This window comes from Chaetomium strumarium (assembly GCF_033439665.1).
Source record: "Chaetomium strumarium strain CBS 333.67 chromosome Unknown B0T15scaffold_2, whole genome shotgun sequence".
Taxonomy (NCBI): domain Eukaryota; kingdom Fungi; phylum Ascomycota; class Sordariomycetes; order Sordariales; family Chaetomiaceae; genus Chaetomium; species Chaetomium strumarium.
Window position 1 is genome coordinate 2823884 of NW_026944430.1, and position 18845 is coordinate 2842728.

The 18845-nt window shown below is 56.5% G+C and overlaps 6 protein-coding genes across 6 annotated transcripts; 4 read left to right on the forward strand and 2 right to left on the reverse strand.

Moving 5' to 3' along the window:
- Positions 1–110: 110 nt before the first annotated feature.
- B0T15DRAFT_500394 (nuclear pore complex component-domain-containing protein) lies at positions 111–1862 on the forward strand. Its single transcript, XM_062867367.1, has 2 exons — positions 111–684; positions 789–1862. Exons 1-2 carry the CDS (start codon positions 437–439, stop codon positions 1420–1422), a joined length of 882 nt encoding a protein of 293 aa, XP_062724380.1. The 5' UTR covers positions 111–436; the 3' UTR covers positions 1423–1862.
- On the reverse strand, positions 1863–5144 carry B0T15DRAFT_524785 (high-temperature-induced dauer-formation protein-domain-containing protein). Its single transcript, XM_062868799.1, has 5 exons — positions 4914–5144; positions 4143–4850; positions 3493–4089; positions 3197–3440; positions 1863–3135 (listed from the first exon to the last, which is right to left on the reverse strand). The coding sequence occupies exons 1-5, from the start codon at positions 5007–5009 to the stop codon at positions 2147–2149; spliced, it is 2634 nt and encodes an 877-aa protein (XP_062724381.1). The 5' UTR covers positions 5010–5144; the 3' UTR covers positions 1863–2146.
- Positions 5145–5312: 168 nt separating this feature from the next.
- B0T15DRAFT_524786 (signal peptidase subunit-domain-containing protein) lies at positions 5313–6488 on the forward strand. Its single transcript, XM_062868800.1, has 3 exons — positions 5313–5694; positions 5760–6059; positions 6179–6488. The coding sequence occupies exons 1-3, from the start codon at positions 5549–5551 to the stop codon at positions 6423–6425; spliced, it is 693 nt and encodes a 230-aa protein (XP_062724382.1). The 5' UTR covers positions 5313–5548; the 3' UTR covers positions 6426–6488.
- A 162-nt stretch (positions 6489–6650) lies between these two features.
- B0T15DRAFT_429565 (XRN 5'-3' exonuclease N-terminus-domain-containing protein) lies at positions 6651–11857 on the reverse strand. The gene is made up of 4 exons (XM_062865709.1): positions 11367–11857; positions 11223–11316; positions 10842–11148; positions 6651–10776 (listed from the first exon to the last, which is right to left on the reverse strand). Exons 1-4 carry the CDS (start codon positions 11369–11371, stop codon positions 6962–6964), a joined length of 4221 nt encoding a protein of 1406 aa, XP_062724383.1. The 5' UTR covers positions 11372–11857; the 3' UTR covers positions 6651–6961.
- Positions 11858–12566: 709 nt separating this feature from the next.
- B0T15DRAFT_112491 (WD40-repeat-containing domain protein) lies at positions 12567–14298 on the forward strand. Its single transcript, XM_062861517.1, has 5 exons — positions 12567–12702; positions 12765–12818; positions 12868–12919; positions 12971–13489; positions 13546–14298. Exons 1-5 carry the CDS (start codon positions 12669–12671, stop codon positions 14210–14212), a joined length of 1326 nt encoding a protein of 441 aa, XP_062724384.1. The 5' UTR covers positions 12567–12668; the 3' UTR covers positions 14213–14298.
- A 599-nt stretch (positions 14299–14897) lies between these two features.
- Positions 14898–18650, forward strand: B0T15DRAFT_112482 (uncharacterized protein). Its single transcript, XM_062861516.1, has 2 exons — positions 14898–15018; positions 15088–18650. Exon 2 carries the CDS (start codon positions 15300–15302, stop codon positions 18558–18560), a length of 3261 nt encoding a protein of 1086 aa, XP_062724385.1. The 5' UTR covers positions 14898–15018; positions 15088–15299; the 3' UTR covers positions 18561–18650.
- Positions 18651–18845: the final 195 nt, after the last annotated feature.

Sequence of the window (18845 nt, forward strand, 5' to 3'; positions counted from 1 at the left end):
GAGTGGGGTGGTGCGACCCGCATGAGACGCCCGGACGTGAACAGCTGCGCACAGCTGATAACTAGTATCTGCCGAGCGGTCGCCTGGGGATTGCATTGTTGACTTCGCGCCAAAATCGCGGGCAGCTAGCAGCGCTGCTCTTGCCGCAAACACAAACAACGACAACGAGCAACAAATGAAGACATAATAACGGCACATCGAGACGGGACGCCACTCAAGCGGCGGGACTCCGGCTATTGACCTTACTAACCCCACAGCAGGCGGCAATTACTTCAAGCCTCCCTCTCCTCGTTAGCTTTTCTACTCCTGTGGCCTCGACAATCTGAGTCGCTCAGGTATCGCAACTGCTGGAAGCTTATCCGCAACCGTTGACGCCTTCTGCGCACTATCCTTCAGGTCCGGGCGAAGGAAGACGCCGCACTCATAACACAGCAGCATGTCGTCCTCGGCGATGTCTGTGGCGCAAGCCCAATCCACACCTGTCAGACAGATCGCGGCCCCCTCTTCATCTGTTCAGGATAGCCCAGGAAATTGGAAACACCCTCGGCTTACTGAGATCACGCGGCGGCGAAATCTAAGCACTTTCGGGGAGAAGAACATTAGGCAAATCGTCTACAATGCCATGGCTCTTTTTGCGATCGGCTTGCTACGGCAAATGTTCCCGTACTTTGTGCGATGGTTCTTGTTAGTACACTCCCTATCGTTCAACCGATCTCAAAGACAGAATGATGCAGTTGGTATCGCTGATCACCATGGTTATGTTATACTGACATGTCCATTGGAACCAGCCCCGAATTGAAGCACTACACCAACTGGATTTACGCCGCGCTTACTGTATTGCCATTGATCAACATTGGCTTGGCCCTGCTGCCTCTTCTCCGGACGCAGGACGACCTCTCAGACATCCCACTCACACCGGCTCAGCGGAAGCTGCTTGGCTTGCCACCGAGCTCCAAGCCGGCAACGCCAGATTCGGTGTACAGCACGCCGCCCAAATACTCCAGAACCCCGTCCATGGCTGGATCGCCCGCCAGCATCAAGAGCTACACCAGCTCGCCCCTGTCGAACCTAGCCAGTCCGGTCTCGGCCCAGTATTCGTCGCCTCGGCCGGGGACATCTCCATCGAAATTGCATCCCTCGCCGTATTCGCCCTCGGCAGTTAGCCCGTTGCTTCAGAAGGCCGTGGGAGGGGGCCTCAATGGGGGGAGGAACGCGTCTTTTGGCTCGCCCAGTTCACTCGGCGCGAGCACGGCATCGAGTCTCTTTGGTGCAAGTACTGCGTCGAGTATGTTTGGCGATGGACCTCCGACTCCAACGCCGGCGACAGGGAAACGGTCTAGCGTCAGCCTCAACAACAAGTGGCTGTATGAGAAGGGCAGGAGGAGCTCAGGGAGCGGCTGGTTGCACCAGAACTTCTCATGATGACTTGATTCATTCATCTTGATGGGTGATATCCCGGTATGGCTAGCTCTGGATCGGTTTTTATAATCAGAAGACAGCCACATACCGCGTTCTCATGGTGCATTGTTAACGAGGGATGTACGGCATTATCTGTGAAGTTATTACCAACGTGGCGCTGAAGACGCCCAAAGCTTGGGAGATCGTGCAGGAGGAATCATGCACATGGTCTCCTCCAGCATCCAGCTCATGGCACCCTATCCAGGTACACGCACGGCTGAGTTGAGAACACGGCCCTCTCACACCAGAAGGTCATCCGGGTCGCGTAAATCTAGAAACACGCCCCATTAGGCTAACTGACCTCTGGGAAGAAGCCGGTGGGTGTTGGCCGTGCGGACCGTGTGTATACATGGCTACAGTAGAGACGGAGGGCAATTGTGGTGTTTCTAGGGAGTTTGGTACTTATGGTAGACTCAATTTCGTATTGCACATCAATGGTACTTGGGATAAACAGGCTTTGTCGCTGAGATGGCTAACCCAGGTGGAATTAGGTCCCGGGGGACCAACTGGGCTGATTGGCCTGAACATGCAAAGCTACCATCCATTCAACAACGCTGACCAACCCGCTCTGTCACCCGTGAGTGTCCCAGCCTGATACCTCCCATAGTTGTGTACTCCACGAAGCATGCACCTTGCTGTATTCCACCTGGAACGTGTATTCCGTTAAAGTGAGCTCTCCATGAACCTGTTACGCGGCACGGGCTGGAGGCAGCTGCCCATTCCCGGGCATCGACGGTGTCCCAACACCACGTAAGTTGATGGCTCCAATGCGGGAGACAATATTGCTGCCCACCGCATCCACCGCGCCGCGCGGCGAGGTCAGCGTGGGTCCCTGTGGCGCCGTTTCCTGAACCCGGAACAGCTTGATTTGCGTCGTGTTCCAGACGCCCACAGTGCCCTTCGACACTTGCATCTCGCCGGCGAAGATGAAACCCCAGAGCAGCGACTCGTACCACCCAAGCGCCAAGGGCGACCACTCAAACGAGTGTACCCGAATGGGCGACGGCTCGACGCCGAGCAGCTGCACATCGCGGATCTTGGCCAGTACGGCCGGGGGCGGCGTGTCCGTCACGAGGGCTTGACGGGGGATCAGCGCCGAAAACTGCTGCAGGACGGTCAGCACCGTGTGGAGCGGTAGTTCCGGCAGCCAACTGTCCATCCACTGGGCGGATGGCTCAAACAGCCCAGACTGCGACTGGCCAGTGGCAGGCCCCCCCAGACTGGTGGTACTGTTCTGACGTGAGAAGTTGCCGGTCCCCGCCGGCATTTTCCCTCTTGCCTTCTCTGACATGCCCTGCAGCTGTCTCGGAACATCGTCGTCGGCCGCTGATGCTACCGACGAAGCTACCGACGGGTTGTCGCTCGGGCTTGAATTTGCCGGTGTCGGCCGTGCTTCGTCGTCGCTCTCATCCTCATCCTCCCCAACCGCAAATGTTCCGTCCTCCTCTGGGACATCGCCGAGCGTAGGCGCTCGAGAGAGAGGTGCAGTCGGACTCCTTATGCTCTCCACCGAACTCCTAGTCGACGTGGGCTCTAACGGGTCGTGAGAAGCCCCACTGTCCTTACGTCTCCGGTTGCGCCTCTGGATTTCCTCTTGACCGCTTTCGAGCGTCAAGGAGCGCAGCGCTTCGAATCTCTTTCGGTTCCTGAGAATGGAGAAGATGAACTGCGGGTTTTCTGTCATGCTGTCAATATGAATGGTCGTTTGACACCGCACCGCTGCTTGCGAATAGCTTACCTCTGTACTGGTGCTCAACTATGGCATTGATGGCCTCTAGCAATGACCTCAAGAGGCTGTGATTTGTTTCATTGGCCAGGAGAAATGAGGGCGAGGACATGGAATTGAACAGCTGCATGATTTTGGAGCATGTGGCCGCGCTTAGCCCTTCCAGATATGCGGCAATGTTGTTGATAACCGCTAGAAGGGCAGGGTAGATAGCGGTGAGCTTCCCCTGACTGGTCGTGATGAGGCTATAGATGGACTAGAGCCGTATTAGCGCCGCACTGGGGTTCAGCGGTTTCCGGCAGACTCACTTGGATGAGGAAATCACCATATGTGCCCTTGAACCCTGTGATCCGGATGGCAGGGGGTAATGTATCCTGCGCCTCGAACGACTTGTTCAGGTTCACCCCGAAATTCTTCTCTACGCTGAGTGTCTGCAGGAGAAAGGCACACATCCTCACAACGCCTTGTTTAGCCGCGTCGGCCTTGTTCTCGAGGGCATAGAACAGGACGAGTATGATGAAGTCGTGAGCTCTCTCCGTATCGATAATGAACGATCGGAACCGCTTGTTGCATTGTGTCATCTCCCAGAAGAGCATGATGATTTCGGGAGCGAACCTCACCGAGGTCTGGGCTCCTGGCAGGTACGAGGAATTAGTCTGAAGTGGCTGGTTCAAGATCCGCGTCATACCGTCCACGACGAACTGGAAGTCCTGGGGCCGGTGAAGGCGGCCGAGGAAGTGACGGTAATAGTTCTTGGGAGCCATGGCACCGGCCTGCTCAGGGATGGTGTACAGCAGCGTGGTCAGGAGGAACTGGAGGGTATATGTAACGAGAATCTCTTTCGGGTCCTTGAAGACAAGAGCATTGTATGGTACCCGCCAGCTGGCTGGGTTGTATTTGAGGGTCTGGTAAACGTCAGCACTAACCAGCCGCCCTGATTAAATAACCGCCCACTCACTGTGTTCAGCAGCGAACACAACACAGACAGGACCACCTGCTTGTCTGAGCACGTGCAAATGTAGGTGAGGGCCTTGGTCCCCTGTTGTGGTAGGACGCTCGGTGACAGATACATGCTTTGACTTGCTAGAGTTAAGAGCAGACGCAGAATCTCGCAGCGGTTGTTCTCGTGCTCCTTGACAGTGGGTATTGACGTGTTGCAGCCTACACCGCTTTGCCAGATGGCGTAGGTGACCCTCGGCTTTCCCTGAGCGGCGTTGGGCACCGTGAAGTCGGAGAAGAAGAGCAAGTCGAGGAGAGTGTCGATCAACTCTTCGGCCAGCGGCTTCGCATCCTCAAACTCGTCTGTCGCCTCTCTAGGTTGCCCATCCTGACCTCCATCAAACAACACTTCATTGGAGATGGCGGCTTTCCGGGTTCGCCTGCGCCTCGGTGACCATAGCACGTCATGCTCCCACTGCTGTAGCGACTCCTTTTCGTAAATAAAGGGGAGCACTCGTGTTAGAACGCGGATGCAATTCAGCGCTTCTCGGTCGGGAGCAAACTCGGGGTCCGGGAAGGAAGGGTGACGGCAGAGGAGGAACAGGCGGGTCGTTACGGCCTGTATCAGGGTCTCCAGGTTCTCGAGCGCATTGTCGCGAGTGCGGCGCACATCGGCTGGCGCAAAGAGGCTGAAGATATCTTCGGCAGACTCGGGGAGCTCCCAGAACTACGGAGATGTGTTAGCGCAAAATGTCCAAGGCCAATCCACGACGGACGGGCCACAGCTCACAGAGGCCCAGTACGCATCGCCGGCAGGAATGTGCCTCTCCTCGGAGAGCCTGAAGATGCCCTTTTTGAAGACAAGCTTAGAGTCGCTGGCACCCATGTTGGAGGCTCAAGATACTCGCATCGTGTGGTCGGTTGCGTCGGGGTGCCGGGCTGGAGAATGCGCGAACAGGATCAAATGCGCAGTCGACCCGGGACAAGCTGAACTTCCAACTTGGCAGTTACATCACAGGCCAGCGAAAGTTAACGCAGGAAACTTGAAGTGTGAAACGCCGCCATTTCTACCCTAACCCTGCACATACTTGCTGAGCCCATGGTCTGGACCGCCCCGATTGCTGCATCAATGCCAAGCTACAACCTACGATAAGTTTATGAATCTGGCCTTATCGCTAATTACAGGTCTACGGATACACTACGGAGTACATATCGCGATTCGCGAACATCCAATGCACTGGTCGCAATTGGAAGCTGCCTGCGACAACCTGGCGTGAGCTCGCTGACATTGTCTCTTGCCATTATCCGGCCCATGACAATATCCGGGTGACGCCGCGTAACCTCTTTTTCCAAGCCGGGAGCCCAATCTCAATCCCAGCTCTCTTTCTTCGGGTGTAAGGGCGGCTTCCCCCGTCATCGCCCGCCATGTACTCGTCCGTCGTCCGGCTCCAGAACACCTTTGGCTTCTTCACCACAGTAGCCTTCGTGATTGCTGCCTTCATCGCCGCCTCCGACCTCATTACCCCGCGGACGCCTAGCGTAGGCGTCCTCAAGCCCACCAATGTCCAAGTGTACGGCCCCTTCGTCTCCTGAGCAACCTCTCCCACAGCTAACACAACCTGTCCCCCTGCTCCAGCGTCCGTGGCCGTCCGCACTACTACTCCTCCAAGAAGGAAGAGTACGCCATACTCAAGTTCTCCCTCGACGCCGACCTTTCCTCCCTCTTCACATGGAACACCAAGCAGCTGTTCGTCTACGTGACGGCCGAGTGGCCGTCGGCAGGCGGGTCCGGGTCCGGGCAGAACGCGACCAACCAGGCCGTCATCTGGGATAGCATCATCACGGCGCCGAGCGCAGACCACCTGGCCAATCTGGGCCCCATCGCCATGAAGAAGCTGAAGCGGAGCGCGCAGGGCAAGCCTATCGATCCTAGCCGGTAAGCGCACGCTTTCCTACATCTACTTCAATTTCCTGTGCCTGGTTGACCCCTCCTCCTCCCCCTCCCCCCAGAACCCCAAACCTTCTACACGAGACCGGTTGGTTGACATTAAGTAGCGGGAAATTGTCGATCAAGAACCAGCGGCCCAAGTACCAGATCACGCACCCCTCGGGTAAGGTGGCCGAGCAGGAGGATGTTGTGTTGAGGCTTCACTACAACGTGCAGCCGTGGGTGGGCTTCTTGACGTGGAATCAGGACGCCGACTTCTGGAGGTGGAAGACGCTGAGGAACAACCTGAGCAAGAAGTTCGCTTTGCCTGCGATCAAGAAGAAGGATGAGAAGAAGGCAGGGGCGTCGAGTTGAATCACAGAGTAGTTCGTAGTTCAAACGACCTAGAAAAATACAAGCCCCTTCTTGACGGCTCAATGCAATGGTTCCTCTCGTGCATAGGCATCTATCTGGCCAGGGGCCGCACACACCAAGGTGAGCATGATGAGACAATCCGTCGGGCGGGGTGATGTTCGGTTATTGAGCCCCCATGGTTGTGTAGATACAGCAATCCCACCAAGATGTCAGGGGAAGTGTACGCAGATATCACATAGGGTATACTTCATTGGCACTTTAACCTTTTACGCTTTCTGTCTGACATGAACTCTACAACACAGTCCAAAGCCCAGTGCCCTTCCATCGCTGCCCAAATCGGGCCTATCTACCACGTATGCAGATAATCAACCCTTTTCATTCCCCGAACTTGTTACCAACAGTCAAATCTCATCATCACCTTGCCATGATGCACATCCAGTGCTCATTCTCTCAGCCGAACGCCGAACACGTCCTCTTCTCACTCCCAAACCAGCCTTGTCTCCTCTTACACAGCTGTGAGGACATGCAGGTTGCCACTAGCCCTGAGAAGCCGTCGCCGCCTGCGGTTGCTGCTGCTGCTGCTGCTGCGCGCCTCTCCTTGCTCCACGTCCCCTGTTGAAACCATGCCCGTCACCCCTTCCGCGACCACCACTACCTCTTGTCGGGGTAGCATATCCGCTTGCGCCGTTACCAACCCTGCCTCCAGGGTGCGAGACGTATCCGCTGCCTCCGCGCCCCCTGAACTGGCCGCCGCCACGACCACGTCCCTGGCCATTGGCGGGATTGAACGGGGGTGTGCCGGTGCGAGGGCCATTCGGCGGCGGCTGGATCTGCTGCTGCTGGTGGTGAGGGCGATAGGGCAGATTACCCTGGATGGCTCCCCGATTGGGCTGACCGCTGCCACCACGACCACGGCCACCACCGTTTGCCGCGCTGCGCCAGCTACCCTGCAAGGGAGGCGGTGCGGGCGCGTCTTGGTAGCGCTTGCCGTTCATGTGGTAGCCGCCATGGGCGGTCAGGGTCGTAACTGACGGGCTGACAGCCTGTCTGGCGAGTTGTTGTTTGGCCCCGGCCACAACCTGCCTGTTGGTCAGGTTGAGTAGGACGGTCGAGGGGACCGTCTGGCCGCGGAACGGTGGGCAGCGGTCGCCGAGAGTGGTGCCACTCATGAAGGTGACGTCGAAAACGACGTCGAGAAGCTTGGCGGTCGGGGTGCGGCTGATACCCACCACAGTGCCGCGGAAAGCGATCGGCACTTTGCCTGTGCGCGCCACATACACGACACGGTCACCCAAGGCGAAGTCCTGGCCGCCCAAGCGGTGCTCTGCGTCCTCGGGTCGCATGACCGCGTTGCGAGGCACGCCGTTCATTTTCTTGGGGTTGGTGGGGATGGCGCTCAGCTGCAATCGGTCGGCTTCGGCGGCGAGCTGCATGACGACGTCCGAGTCGAGCTGCTCGGCATCTAGAGGCACCCGCTCCATGGAGCTGGTCTTCAGAGTCTTCAGCCAAGCACCAATTTCCTTGACTCTCGCCGAAGCAACAGCCGGATCAGACCAGAGATCCGTCTCGGTCAGTTCGGCACCTGATGGGTTACGCTTCACTCCTGCGAAGAAGTCCGGAAAATGCTTCATGTACTCCACGATCAGGTGGATAGCAGCGGCGCTGAACTCCCAGCCGGATTGGGACTTGCGCGAGTAGCCCAGCACCTTCTGCTTTTTCGCCTCAAACTTGAGGTTAAGGCCTAGGTTCACCCGCAGGTCCCCGACCGTCCGGATAAAGTAAGACGATGTAATCTTGCTGAGGGTGAGCGGATGCAGGTCGAGTTGCTTAGCCACCATGTAGGAAGGCAGGTAATGCATGCCCTTCTGCGCGTCGTGGATGATCTTCTTGGCAAATTCTGGCTCACGGTTTTGTAAGATCCCAAGCCAGATGGAAAGCTTTCCAGATGAATAACCGGCCACCTCCAGAGGCTGGCCGTAGTTGTAGTCGCCCAGGAAGAAGCCGACAGATTTGACGGGAAATTCTTCCTCGACAGGCAGAGCAGCCTTCTCGATGAAGCGTTCATCTTCATTGACGACCTCGTCTACAATGATCTGAGAGGCGTACTCTGTCTCCATTCCGGGAATCTCGCCATATTCCTTCACCGTTGCTCCTTCATCCGTCTTGACGAGGCCTTTCAACATGTGGACAGACACAAGTGACTCGACAGCACCGATCAAGATGCCCAGCCGCTTGCTATAAAAGTTTTCGATCCTGTCTGCTTTCTTCGTCCAATCTTCAATCTCGCGGGTCGAATGAGGCTGAGAGATAACATGCCCGCTGTCATCCAGTGTGTAGTCGAATAGCTCGTCCGAGACCTTCACGATCTTGGCCTCTTGGAGGAAAGGATAGCCGACGAAGCAGCGCTGACCAAGCTTGACCTTTGCGGACTCGGCCTTGGTGCGCAGTTCCGTTTCAAGCAGGTTGACAATCATGCTCTCGTTGCGACTGTCTTGCTGAAAAACGTTAACCCCGTGGAAACCGAGATTGGCCGTGTACGGCAATGTAGCCAGAGTCGGGAACCCAGCCAAGGCCTCCACGTTAAGCAGGGCGCCATCGGTCAAGCCAGCCCGAAACTCTAACCCTTCCACGGGCGGAAGATCGAAAATGTTTTCCACGCAATGGCAGTGGGCGATGGGCGGAAAGACATCGACCAAGGAGGAAGGATAAACGAAGTCCACATCCTCGGAGTAAGTGAACTTCAGTGGTACTCCGAAGTCATTCCGTGCTTTCTCGGCTTCCGAGAGGAGCGCGTCCTTGGGGGCCATTGCCGCCAACAGTCGCTTCTCATCGATGAAGGGAATCTTCACGACGGCCTCCCAATCCATCTTCTTGCCGTTCATATCCAATTCAAAATCTCTGGGGTAAAAGTCGATGATAGGTGACTTGGGATCCGTCATGAGCTCCCAGTAGACAGAGGGGACGATCTTCTTGCTGCGATCCGGTAGCACACCCATAAGCTGCTCGTTCGGTCTGAAGGGTTGGCCGAGCTTGAAGTTGAGGTCCGCATTCAGACCTTTCATGACGTCTGAAATCATGGGCGAGTAATGATAACCATAGAACCAGGGCCAGGAAGCAATGCCACGGTAGTAGTAGTAAAGCACCCATTGGAGGCCTTGGACATAGTTTTCTGTCAGCTTCCGGAGCTCTTCCTCCTTGTTCTCTGGCGTCCAGTCCTCGAACTTCTCGAAGTAGTACTTGTCCTTCCATTCCTGGAACTTCTGCTTGTACTTGGCCTCCATCGCAGCCTGCGCATCAGCCGAGGTAAGGTCAAGGACCTGGGCATTGTCGTATCTCTTGACGATGCGCAACACTGCTGACTGAGCTTCCTCGTCGTCCTCGTCCTCCTCGTCTCTAGCGGGGAATGACAAAATAAGATGACGATGGCCCTCATCATCCGGCTGCGTGGACCACTCGAGGTGAGCAGCTTCGGCAAGATCTTGGACAAACTTGCGATCGGCGGCCTTGAGCTCGGCGCCAAGGTCCAGGGTCTGAGAGGCGCGGTTTGTGAGGAACTTCCGTATCTTTTGCTTCCATAGGGCCTTCTGATCCGAGCTAACGATGAGCTTGCCCCTGGCTTTCGCCCTCATCTTCTCGACCTCGTCGTTCTCGAGCATCTTTTTGCCCCGGAGCCAGCTGGCATCTTCATTCTCATGCTCAAAAAAACGATACTCCTCTTTTCCAAGCTCATCTAGGAGAAGTCCAAGCCTTTGTAGGTTGACCTTCCCGTTCTCGTTGATGTAGCCATCACACTTGGGGAGGACGGCTTTGTAGATCCTGAACATGGTAGCCAATGCGCCCTCGTTGATATGGAGGTGTGGAAGGTTTGGGAGGAAGTCGTTTCCGACGAAGAAGGCCATGAGAATGAAGTCGTCGATGATCCTCTCCATGTCGAACGGAAAAGGCATCGCGCCTTTGGCCTTGAGGTCCTGAAACTCAAGCTCTAGATACTCCCTGACTATGCAAAGATGCATCAGATAGAAGTTCTGATGCTCCAACTCTTTTGACTTGTGCTTAGCCTGCCGGCCAAAAGTCACCTCCTCACGGAGGAGGCAGAAGTGTGGATCGTGGCTCAACAAGCCCAGCATGATCAGGTCGGCATCCAGGCCATACAAGCAGTGGCGGACATTGGGGCTGTAGTCCGGCTGAGCGCGGGCATTCCGGATGTACTCCATGATCTTGTGCTCGCCCTCCCCTGGGACTTCGTGGCCGGACAACACGATTTCCGGCGCCTGCCAGTCACGATCTTCTGATACCTTCTTGTTGATGAAGTACTTAAGCTGCTGCGACAGCTTAGCCATGAACTCGGTTCCTTAAGGGAGCGGAAAGTTAGCACCCGGCTTCATCCCACAGGCGTAGAAGGCTAATAGGTCATACCCGGCGTGATGCAGTTGCTATCAAACGGCTCCTCCTTGGGCAGTTCTTTGCCCTCCCTAATCGCCTTCTCGCGCGCTTTCTCGGCGTCCAGAGCAGTGCGGAAACGGCGCGCTCGCTGTTGATTCATCTTGGCGCGCGGGGCAACGCCGTCGATGGCCATGAAGAACAACTTCTTGGGCTTGATCTTGCCAAAAAGATGTTCGATGTAGTTGAAGATAGCGATGAACATTTCCTCTTCACTGAGACGAAATTGTACATCATCTGAATCTTTGTGTGTACAGTTGTGGATGATACCGTTCATATCCAGCTACGAGAGTCGGTTAGCTATCTGTGGGGAGAGGGAGGCCGCCGGGCTTCCGGCAGGCTGGGAGGCTCGCGCACGTAAAGGCAATCGAACTCGGGAATCCGGTTCTCGGCGATGAGCTGCGAGATGGCAGGATAGCGCTCGGAGAGCCATCTGAAGAACTTGGGGACACTGCGCAACTGGTCAGCACATCGCCGCGAGTAAGCCAGCAGGATACACACCCCATATTGGCAACGACAAGCTGCGTAATGCGTCGCTACTTTCACTTGAGCGGCCGTGGAATCGTACGTCAGAAAGTCTTGCGAATGCGAATTCCGCTAGCTTCCCACGTTCCAACCGATGGTCGCGCTACCACAAGCAGTGATGACGACGATGGATTAGGTTGTGGAAAGTCAGAATGCCGACACTGAATAAAAATGGCCGGACTTTGGGTTTCGACTGGAAGAGCGCAGAGAAATTGCGAAGAAAATCGAAAGAGAGCAACGTTGTTCAGGACCCGTAAGATGCCAACAATCCAGTCTAAGAGGGTAATGGGTTTCGGTCCGTATAGGGATGAACTAGTGAGGACGGCGCCGAGCCAGATGCGGCGGTAGACTGTCGGAATGGGGCCGCAGAGGTGGTGATAAGGTGATAGGTAAGGTAGGTACCGGTAGTGATGTCTTGTTGTTCCGCTTTTCGCCCAATGCTTGGTAGAGGTGAGGCTGCACTGAACCGCCCGCCCTGTGCCGATGACTGACTGGCCGTCGGCCGACGCCCGGTTCCCCACCCACCCATTTCTGCCAGTGCGTTCAAATCGCCACTTGCCAACCCCACCATTGCTGCAAGGCTGCTGCTTTGCCATGCGCGAACCGCTATGGATAAAGCGACGGTATCTAACCGCTTTTGGATGAGTGCCACATAACTACAGCAGCCACACACTACATATGCCTGTGCCTACATGGGAGCAATGCTGTATTGGGACTGCAATTGAGGCTATTCATAGTTAGCAATCGGTGCCTCGAATGGCGCCAGGACCGACTTCAAAAATCGGGTTAGAACTGGCTTGTTGGCGACGGTGATACCTATCGAGGGAGGTAGATAGTTCTTGGGAGAGATCCGGACGAGGAGGTTGCCAGCCAAATTTGGTGTGACTTTGCCTATGTGGCACTCATCCGAAAGCGGTTAGATCAGGTACCGTCGCTCTGCCAGGAGACACCGTCGCTTTATCCACAGTGGCTCGAACTCGTGCACCGCTCCCAAGAGAATCCGCAGACCGCTCTAGGGAAGGCGTGCTCTTGGCAACGCCATCACCCTCAGCCTTGTGGCAGGGTCGACACATTTAAGTTCAAGCGCGTCGCGTGCACAACGCTCCCTCACGACATCTGTGACGAACCTGAACTCACAATCGCAGTTTTCACAGCAAGTAACAGCAGGCCTTTGATGTTGCCTCTTTGCTAACAGGGAACCGCTTCTCTACCACTCAAGTAGATTCCATCGAACTTGAACCCTCCACCTATCAACAAGAAAAGATTTGTCCATCCAACATGGCTCCTGGTGACGTCGTGGACAGCGTCGACCGTATGCTTGCGGCCATATTTCCCGTTTTCTGCTGAAACTGTGAGACCTAACGGTGTATGTAGTTGGGCTGGACGACCAGGACGACGCCGACATGGAGCAGAGGCTCATCAATGAGGGTATGTCTTGCTTCACAACCTTGCTGCCGCCTTCGCTGACGTTTTCCAGAATATAAGACATGGAAAAAGAACAGTCCGTTCCTCTATGACATGATTCTGAGGTAGGAGGATTTGGGTAGTCTCATCAAGGCAAATCGGCTGACCCGAGCAAGCACGGCGCTGGAGTGGCCAACTCTCACTACTCAGTGGTTCCCTGATATCAAGGATGTGAAGGAGAAGACATACACAGTCCACAGGCTGCTCATCGGGACCCACACCTCGGAGGGAAAGCCAAACTATCTCCAGATCGCGGAACTCGAGATTCCCAAGTTTGTTGAGCCCAACCCCCGTGACTACGACGAGGAGCGCGGCGAGATTGGCGGGCATGGGGGCAAGGCGTCGTCTGGAGAGCCGCCGGTCATCAAATTCAACATCACCCAAAAGATCGACCACCCTGGCGAGGTTAACAAGGCCCGATATCAGCCTCAGAACCCCGACATCATTGCCACCCTCGCCGTAGATGGCAAGGTGTTGATCTTTGACCGCACCAAGCACAGCCTAACCCCGGCCGGCACCCCCAATCCCCAGATTGAACTGGTCGGGCATAAGGAGGAGGGCTTTGGGCTTGCATGGAACCCACACGAGGAAGGCTGTCTCGCGTCAGGTAGTGAGGATAAGACAGTACTACTCTGGTAAGTGCCAACCACCGCGTCAGAGTGCTTTCATCTAATTCTAATTTGTATGGCAGGGACTTGAAGACACTGCAGGGGACAGGCAAGACGCTCCGGCCGGCACGCAGATACACGCACCACAACCACATCGTCAACGACGTACAGTACCACCCCATGGTCAAGCACTGGATTGGCACCGTGTCGGACGACTTGACACTCCAGATCATCGACGTGCGGAGCCCTGAAACTACGAGAGCCGCTGTGGTCGCACGCGACGGCCACAGTGATGCCATCAACGCGCTGTCGTTCAACCCACGGCAGGAGATTCTCATCGCCACGGCATCGGCGGACAAGACGATTGGTATCTGGGACATGCGCAACCTCAAGCAAAAGATCCACACGCTCGAGGGTCATAACGACGCCGTCACGTCGCTCGCGTGGCACCCCACCGACTGGGGCATCTTGGGCAGTGGCGGCTACGACAGGCGTGTCCTCTTCTGGGATCTCAGCCGTGTGGGCGACGAACAGACGCCCGAGGACCAGGAGGACGGGCCGCCGGAGCTGCTCTTCATGCACGGCGGGCACACCAACCACCTGGCAGATTTCAGCTGGAACCTCAACGACCCCTGGCTGGTGTGCAGCGCGGCCGAGGACAATCTCCTTCAGATCTGGAAGGTGGCCGACTCCATTGTCAACCCGGCTGAACTCGACATGCCGATGAACGAGATGGGCGCGTCCAATTAGGAAGGGGATCGTAAGAAACGCCGGTCGCGGCGTGCAGCTAAAAACAGTGCGCGTTCGTCGCTACCAGTCAGTTCACGGGCATCGTCGAATGTGGCCACGCCAGCCTGGGACAGGGGACAGCTGTCGTATGTAACAACCAGAAGCGCGTGGGCCAGACAAACCGCAAGAGATAATGGAAAATGATAAATATGGAGGGCAGGGACGGGGGCTCACCCTGAGCAAAAAAAAAACAGTTCCACATCAATATGCAACTGAACCACCACACAAGTTATCACAACTAGGTCAAAAACACATGCAAATTGAGCTATTCAATGCCCAGTCATTATCCTTTCCAGTTCTATACATGTTTTGATATCTAGGGGATTTAGTCCACCCAACGGTTGATAGATTCCTGGCTCAATGAAGCCCAGCTTTCCTCTGAATGTTTGGGACGTGGAACTGTCTTTTTGCTCAGGGGGTAGATTGACAATCCCGGCTTACCGGAAGGCGTTATTGGTGTTGGCAGATGGCCAGTGAGGGTCGGAGTCTGATTATGTTGTAGCTATCTTACTTAGTAAGCGTCGTGTTTTTCTTGATTCTAATATCTCCCTGAACCCCTTGGCCCGTGAGACATCTCAATGGAGGCTGCGGGACGTGAGACCACGTTCTCCCAGAGGAAGAGGGTATGGGTCAGTGACCAGGAGCCGACTATATTCAGCAAACCGCAGCTACCAAGTCCCTGTTGACCTTACGACCGACCAACCCGGTAGCCTTACGTTTTCGTGGAGCACGCTTGGTGAGGTCATGATGGGTGGTCTGGCGGGCAGGTGAGGTTAAGTTCGAGAAAATGTGGCACTACTATTGTTCCCATTGACCGACTAACCTTTCTATTCAAGTTACCGACTGCTATTGTCGTTTATTGACACACCAGGAGGCCCATGACAATACCATCACCCCAACACACCCACCGACCACAACTGCGAGCGCCTATATTAACTTCTTTGCAGATGGATTCCCACAGATTCGAAAACACCTTCTCCCATGGTTTTTTCTCCAGAGCCGAGTCACTGCTGAGTGCATTACCCCAGTCAGTTCTCACTTCCTTCAGATGATCTGCAGCACACAGTCTGGACTTCAGAGGCTTTATTTTTTTCCTTTTCGTCAAGACCAGCACGTTCCGTCACAGATTTCGGCCTACGATATGTCGGTTCCTCAGGGAATCGGCAATGGCAATAATCTGCTGCCCAATCTCGCCGCCCTTAGCGTCGGCGGCTTGAACCCCGGCCAGCGCAGACTCGCCGTTGCGCGGGCGGCCCGCCCAGATGCCACTCGCGAAGAGATTGAAGCGCAAGTCACCAGAGGCAACGTCCAGCAGATTGCACATCACATGAACAGGACGCTCTCTCACTCTGTTAAGCGGGCCAGGAGTAACACCTTTGGAAGGGCCCACAGGATATACGAAGATGATTCTTACGGCGAAGAGGAACGTGGTGGGCTCGGGGAGGACAGTGAAGGAGAGAGCCAGGAAGAAGGCTTTGAACTAAACTGGGAAGAGATACTGGCCAGAGAGGACCTGCAAAACGCCAACATGTTTGTCCTTGCCGAGTTCCACCAAACGGCCCAGGAGCGCATCCGCAGGCTCAGGCGAGGCACTGCCGAGTGGCAGCGTGCCACGGCTCAACCTCGTCCCAAGAAGCGTCGCTTCGACCTTCTAGCATCGCTGTGCACATGCACCGAGCTCATCGTCGAGGTCGGCAAGCATATGCGGCCGGTCGACATCGTCAACTTGTACAGTGTCAGCAAGGCCGTCCGTGTCACGGTCGACGACCACATGCGCAGCTGTGTCTTCGCCTGGGCACGCCACATGGCGCCCACCTCGGCTCGCATTTTCTCGAGCCCGGTTTTTTGGCGCTGGTTCATCGAGGATCCGGCCGGGCGTTTGGTGACAGCCGCCGACAGGGAGCTGAGCCAGGCACAGCCGGGACAAGCAAAACCCATCCTGGGCGAAGCGGCCCTGAATGACGACGAGACCCAGGTCCGCCGGGTCCCCGGCCTGCGCTGGCTGCAGATGGTCGTCCACCGCGAGATCCGCGTGCGCGACATCATTGCGACGCTGGCGAGGAAGGGCCACCGCCTGCCCGAGGGCGCTCACCTGACGCTCAAGAAGATTTGGGTGCTCATGGACGTTGGTAGAACCGCGGGGCGCGTGCAGTTGATGAACGACCCGGACTTCTTCTCCGACGAGGACCTTTACATCGCGCAGCTGTTCATGGTCAAGCTCGTGCTTGCCTTCAATCACCCCAACTTCGGCCCGCAGTCGAGCATGTTGATGCGCCTCATGATGGGCCAGCGCGGCCTCTCGCCGCTCTGGAAGCTCCTGCGCGGCAAGCAGTACCGGACAGCGGCGGAGATCCGCCAGCTCAAGCTGCGCTATGACTTCGACCCCCGCCTGATCGCCGCCCAACGCGGCATGCCGCTGCACGGCATCTCCGTGGACCAACTGGGCGTCCTGCACCGCGAGGGGTGGGGCACCGGCACGAACCATCTGCTGAGACCCGACGAGCTTATCCCGCTCGAGGCCGCCCGCCGCCAGCTTAACTTGGACAACTACGTCGAGGAGATGATGCTCTTTGGCCACGTCGACTTCAACACGGGCCAAAGCCTGGTGCCGAGTCTGGATGAGATGTACATGAGTGACGACGAACTGCCCCCGCTTGAGGACGATTGGAAGTCTCTCAAGCAACAGCTCATCCGCTCCGGCTGCGGCAACGTCCCCTTTGAGCCCGGCATGTGGCAGCCCAAGCATGCGCGCAAGGCCCGGTGGAAGACGCTCACCGACGAGGAGAAGGCGGCGATCCTGGAGGCAGAGCAGGAAGAGATAGACGAGGTCAAGCAGCTCGACGGCGTCTTCCTCGAATTCCAAACTGCCCGGGCCAAGCTGTTGAAGATGGCCATGGAGATCACCTACCGCACGAAGCAAGGTGTCAAGGACAAGTACAGGGTTCCGCCCCCGTCCGCAGAGGACCTACAGGACCAACTGGACCAGTTCAACCAGCCGAAGCGACTCCAACTTGCCATCAATGAGGGCACCTACCACACCAGCCCCGGCGCCGACGACGCGATGGACGTCGACTCCGAGCACGCTTCGACAGCACAACACACGGCGGCAGAGAACCCGGACGACCTCTCGACCATTCCCGACGAGTCGCTGGACCTCGAGCCCATTCCGCAGGCCGAGCTACGCCGCATATTCGCCGCCTTCCGCCCCCGGAACAGTCCACGGGATATCTACTCCGAGTCCGACACCGACTCGTATCCCAGCTCTGAGCGCGAGTTCGAGTTGCGCCATCAGGTCGCTCCATTCCCTGACATGGGCCAGGAGGACCTCCTGCACCAACTCCAAGCACTCCAGGCCAGCATCCAGCAACCCCAAGCCCAGCCCCAACCAGCGCAGAATAACGAGAACGGGGATGGTGATGGCAATGACAATGACAACGATATGGAATCGTTACTGTCCTCCATAGACGAGGACGAGGACTTGTCGGCCTGGTTACCCGTCGCTCGCCACCAGCGATGGGAACCGGATCCCGACCTGCCCCAGCCCCGCGTCGTGTGCCAGGACCCGCAACTCTACCTCCACGCGCCTGTCTCCCGCAAGCCCGAACTGGTCGATAAGATGCTGCTTGCCCAGGCGGACGAGCCGTATTCGGATGACAAGTACAATGGGCAGGGTCTTGTACGGAAGTGGAAGGACAAGAGGAAGGGGAAGCAAAACAATGAGGATCGGGCTGCTGCGGAGGCGGATGGGGATGGGGATGAGGCTATGGCTGATGATGGTAGGGGTCAAGAGGGTCAGCTTCAGCAAGCGCGGGATGATGATGCTGACCGATCCGAGGTGGATTGGGATGACTTTTTGAACAATCCCGGCGCTTATGTTCTTGGGGATGTGGGTGGTTCTGTTGCTGCCGCCGCTTTGGAGCGGGCCGATGATGAAAACGAAGAAGATGGTGAGGGTGAGAGTGAGGGTGAGGATATGGAGGAGGAAGATGGCGATGATGACGATGATGGCAAGGAGGATATGGATGGTTGGGATGCCGATCGCGAGGACGATGACATGTCTGAGGACGAACTTGAGGAAGGAGAAGAGGAGGAGGAGGAGGCCGAGGAAGACGACCAGGAGGATGCAGAGATCGAGATAAACGTGTTGGTGGAAGGCATCCAAGGCGGTCTTGCTTTGAACGACGACCAGCAGGAGGAGGTAGTGCCATTCTCGGATTCGGAGCTCGACAGCTCGCTGTACACTGCCCCCCAGAATGTAGGCGAGGACGAGCGAACGAGGAGGCTCCGGGATTGGTACCGGCCATGGTAATCGGGATACGGCTCTGGTCCGACAGCATTTGGCTTCAAAACTCGGGGCGACTCGATGATGGTTAATGGGTCTCGAAGAAGCCTGCATACGCCTACCATACCGGCACCTTTACCGGGAACAGGGGCATCTTCTTTTTTCACCCGGAATTCACGGGGATGATTTCTTCGTTTGCGTACTCGTTAGGGGTTGTTTGTTGTTGCTTGGAGCATTTTCGCCTTCGTCGAGTCAGGCGGCATGATCGGGGGCGGCGTACGGATGGCCCAGGTATATCTGGCGGTTCTGGAT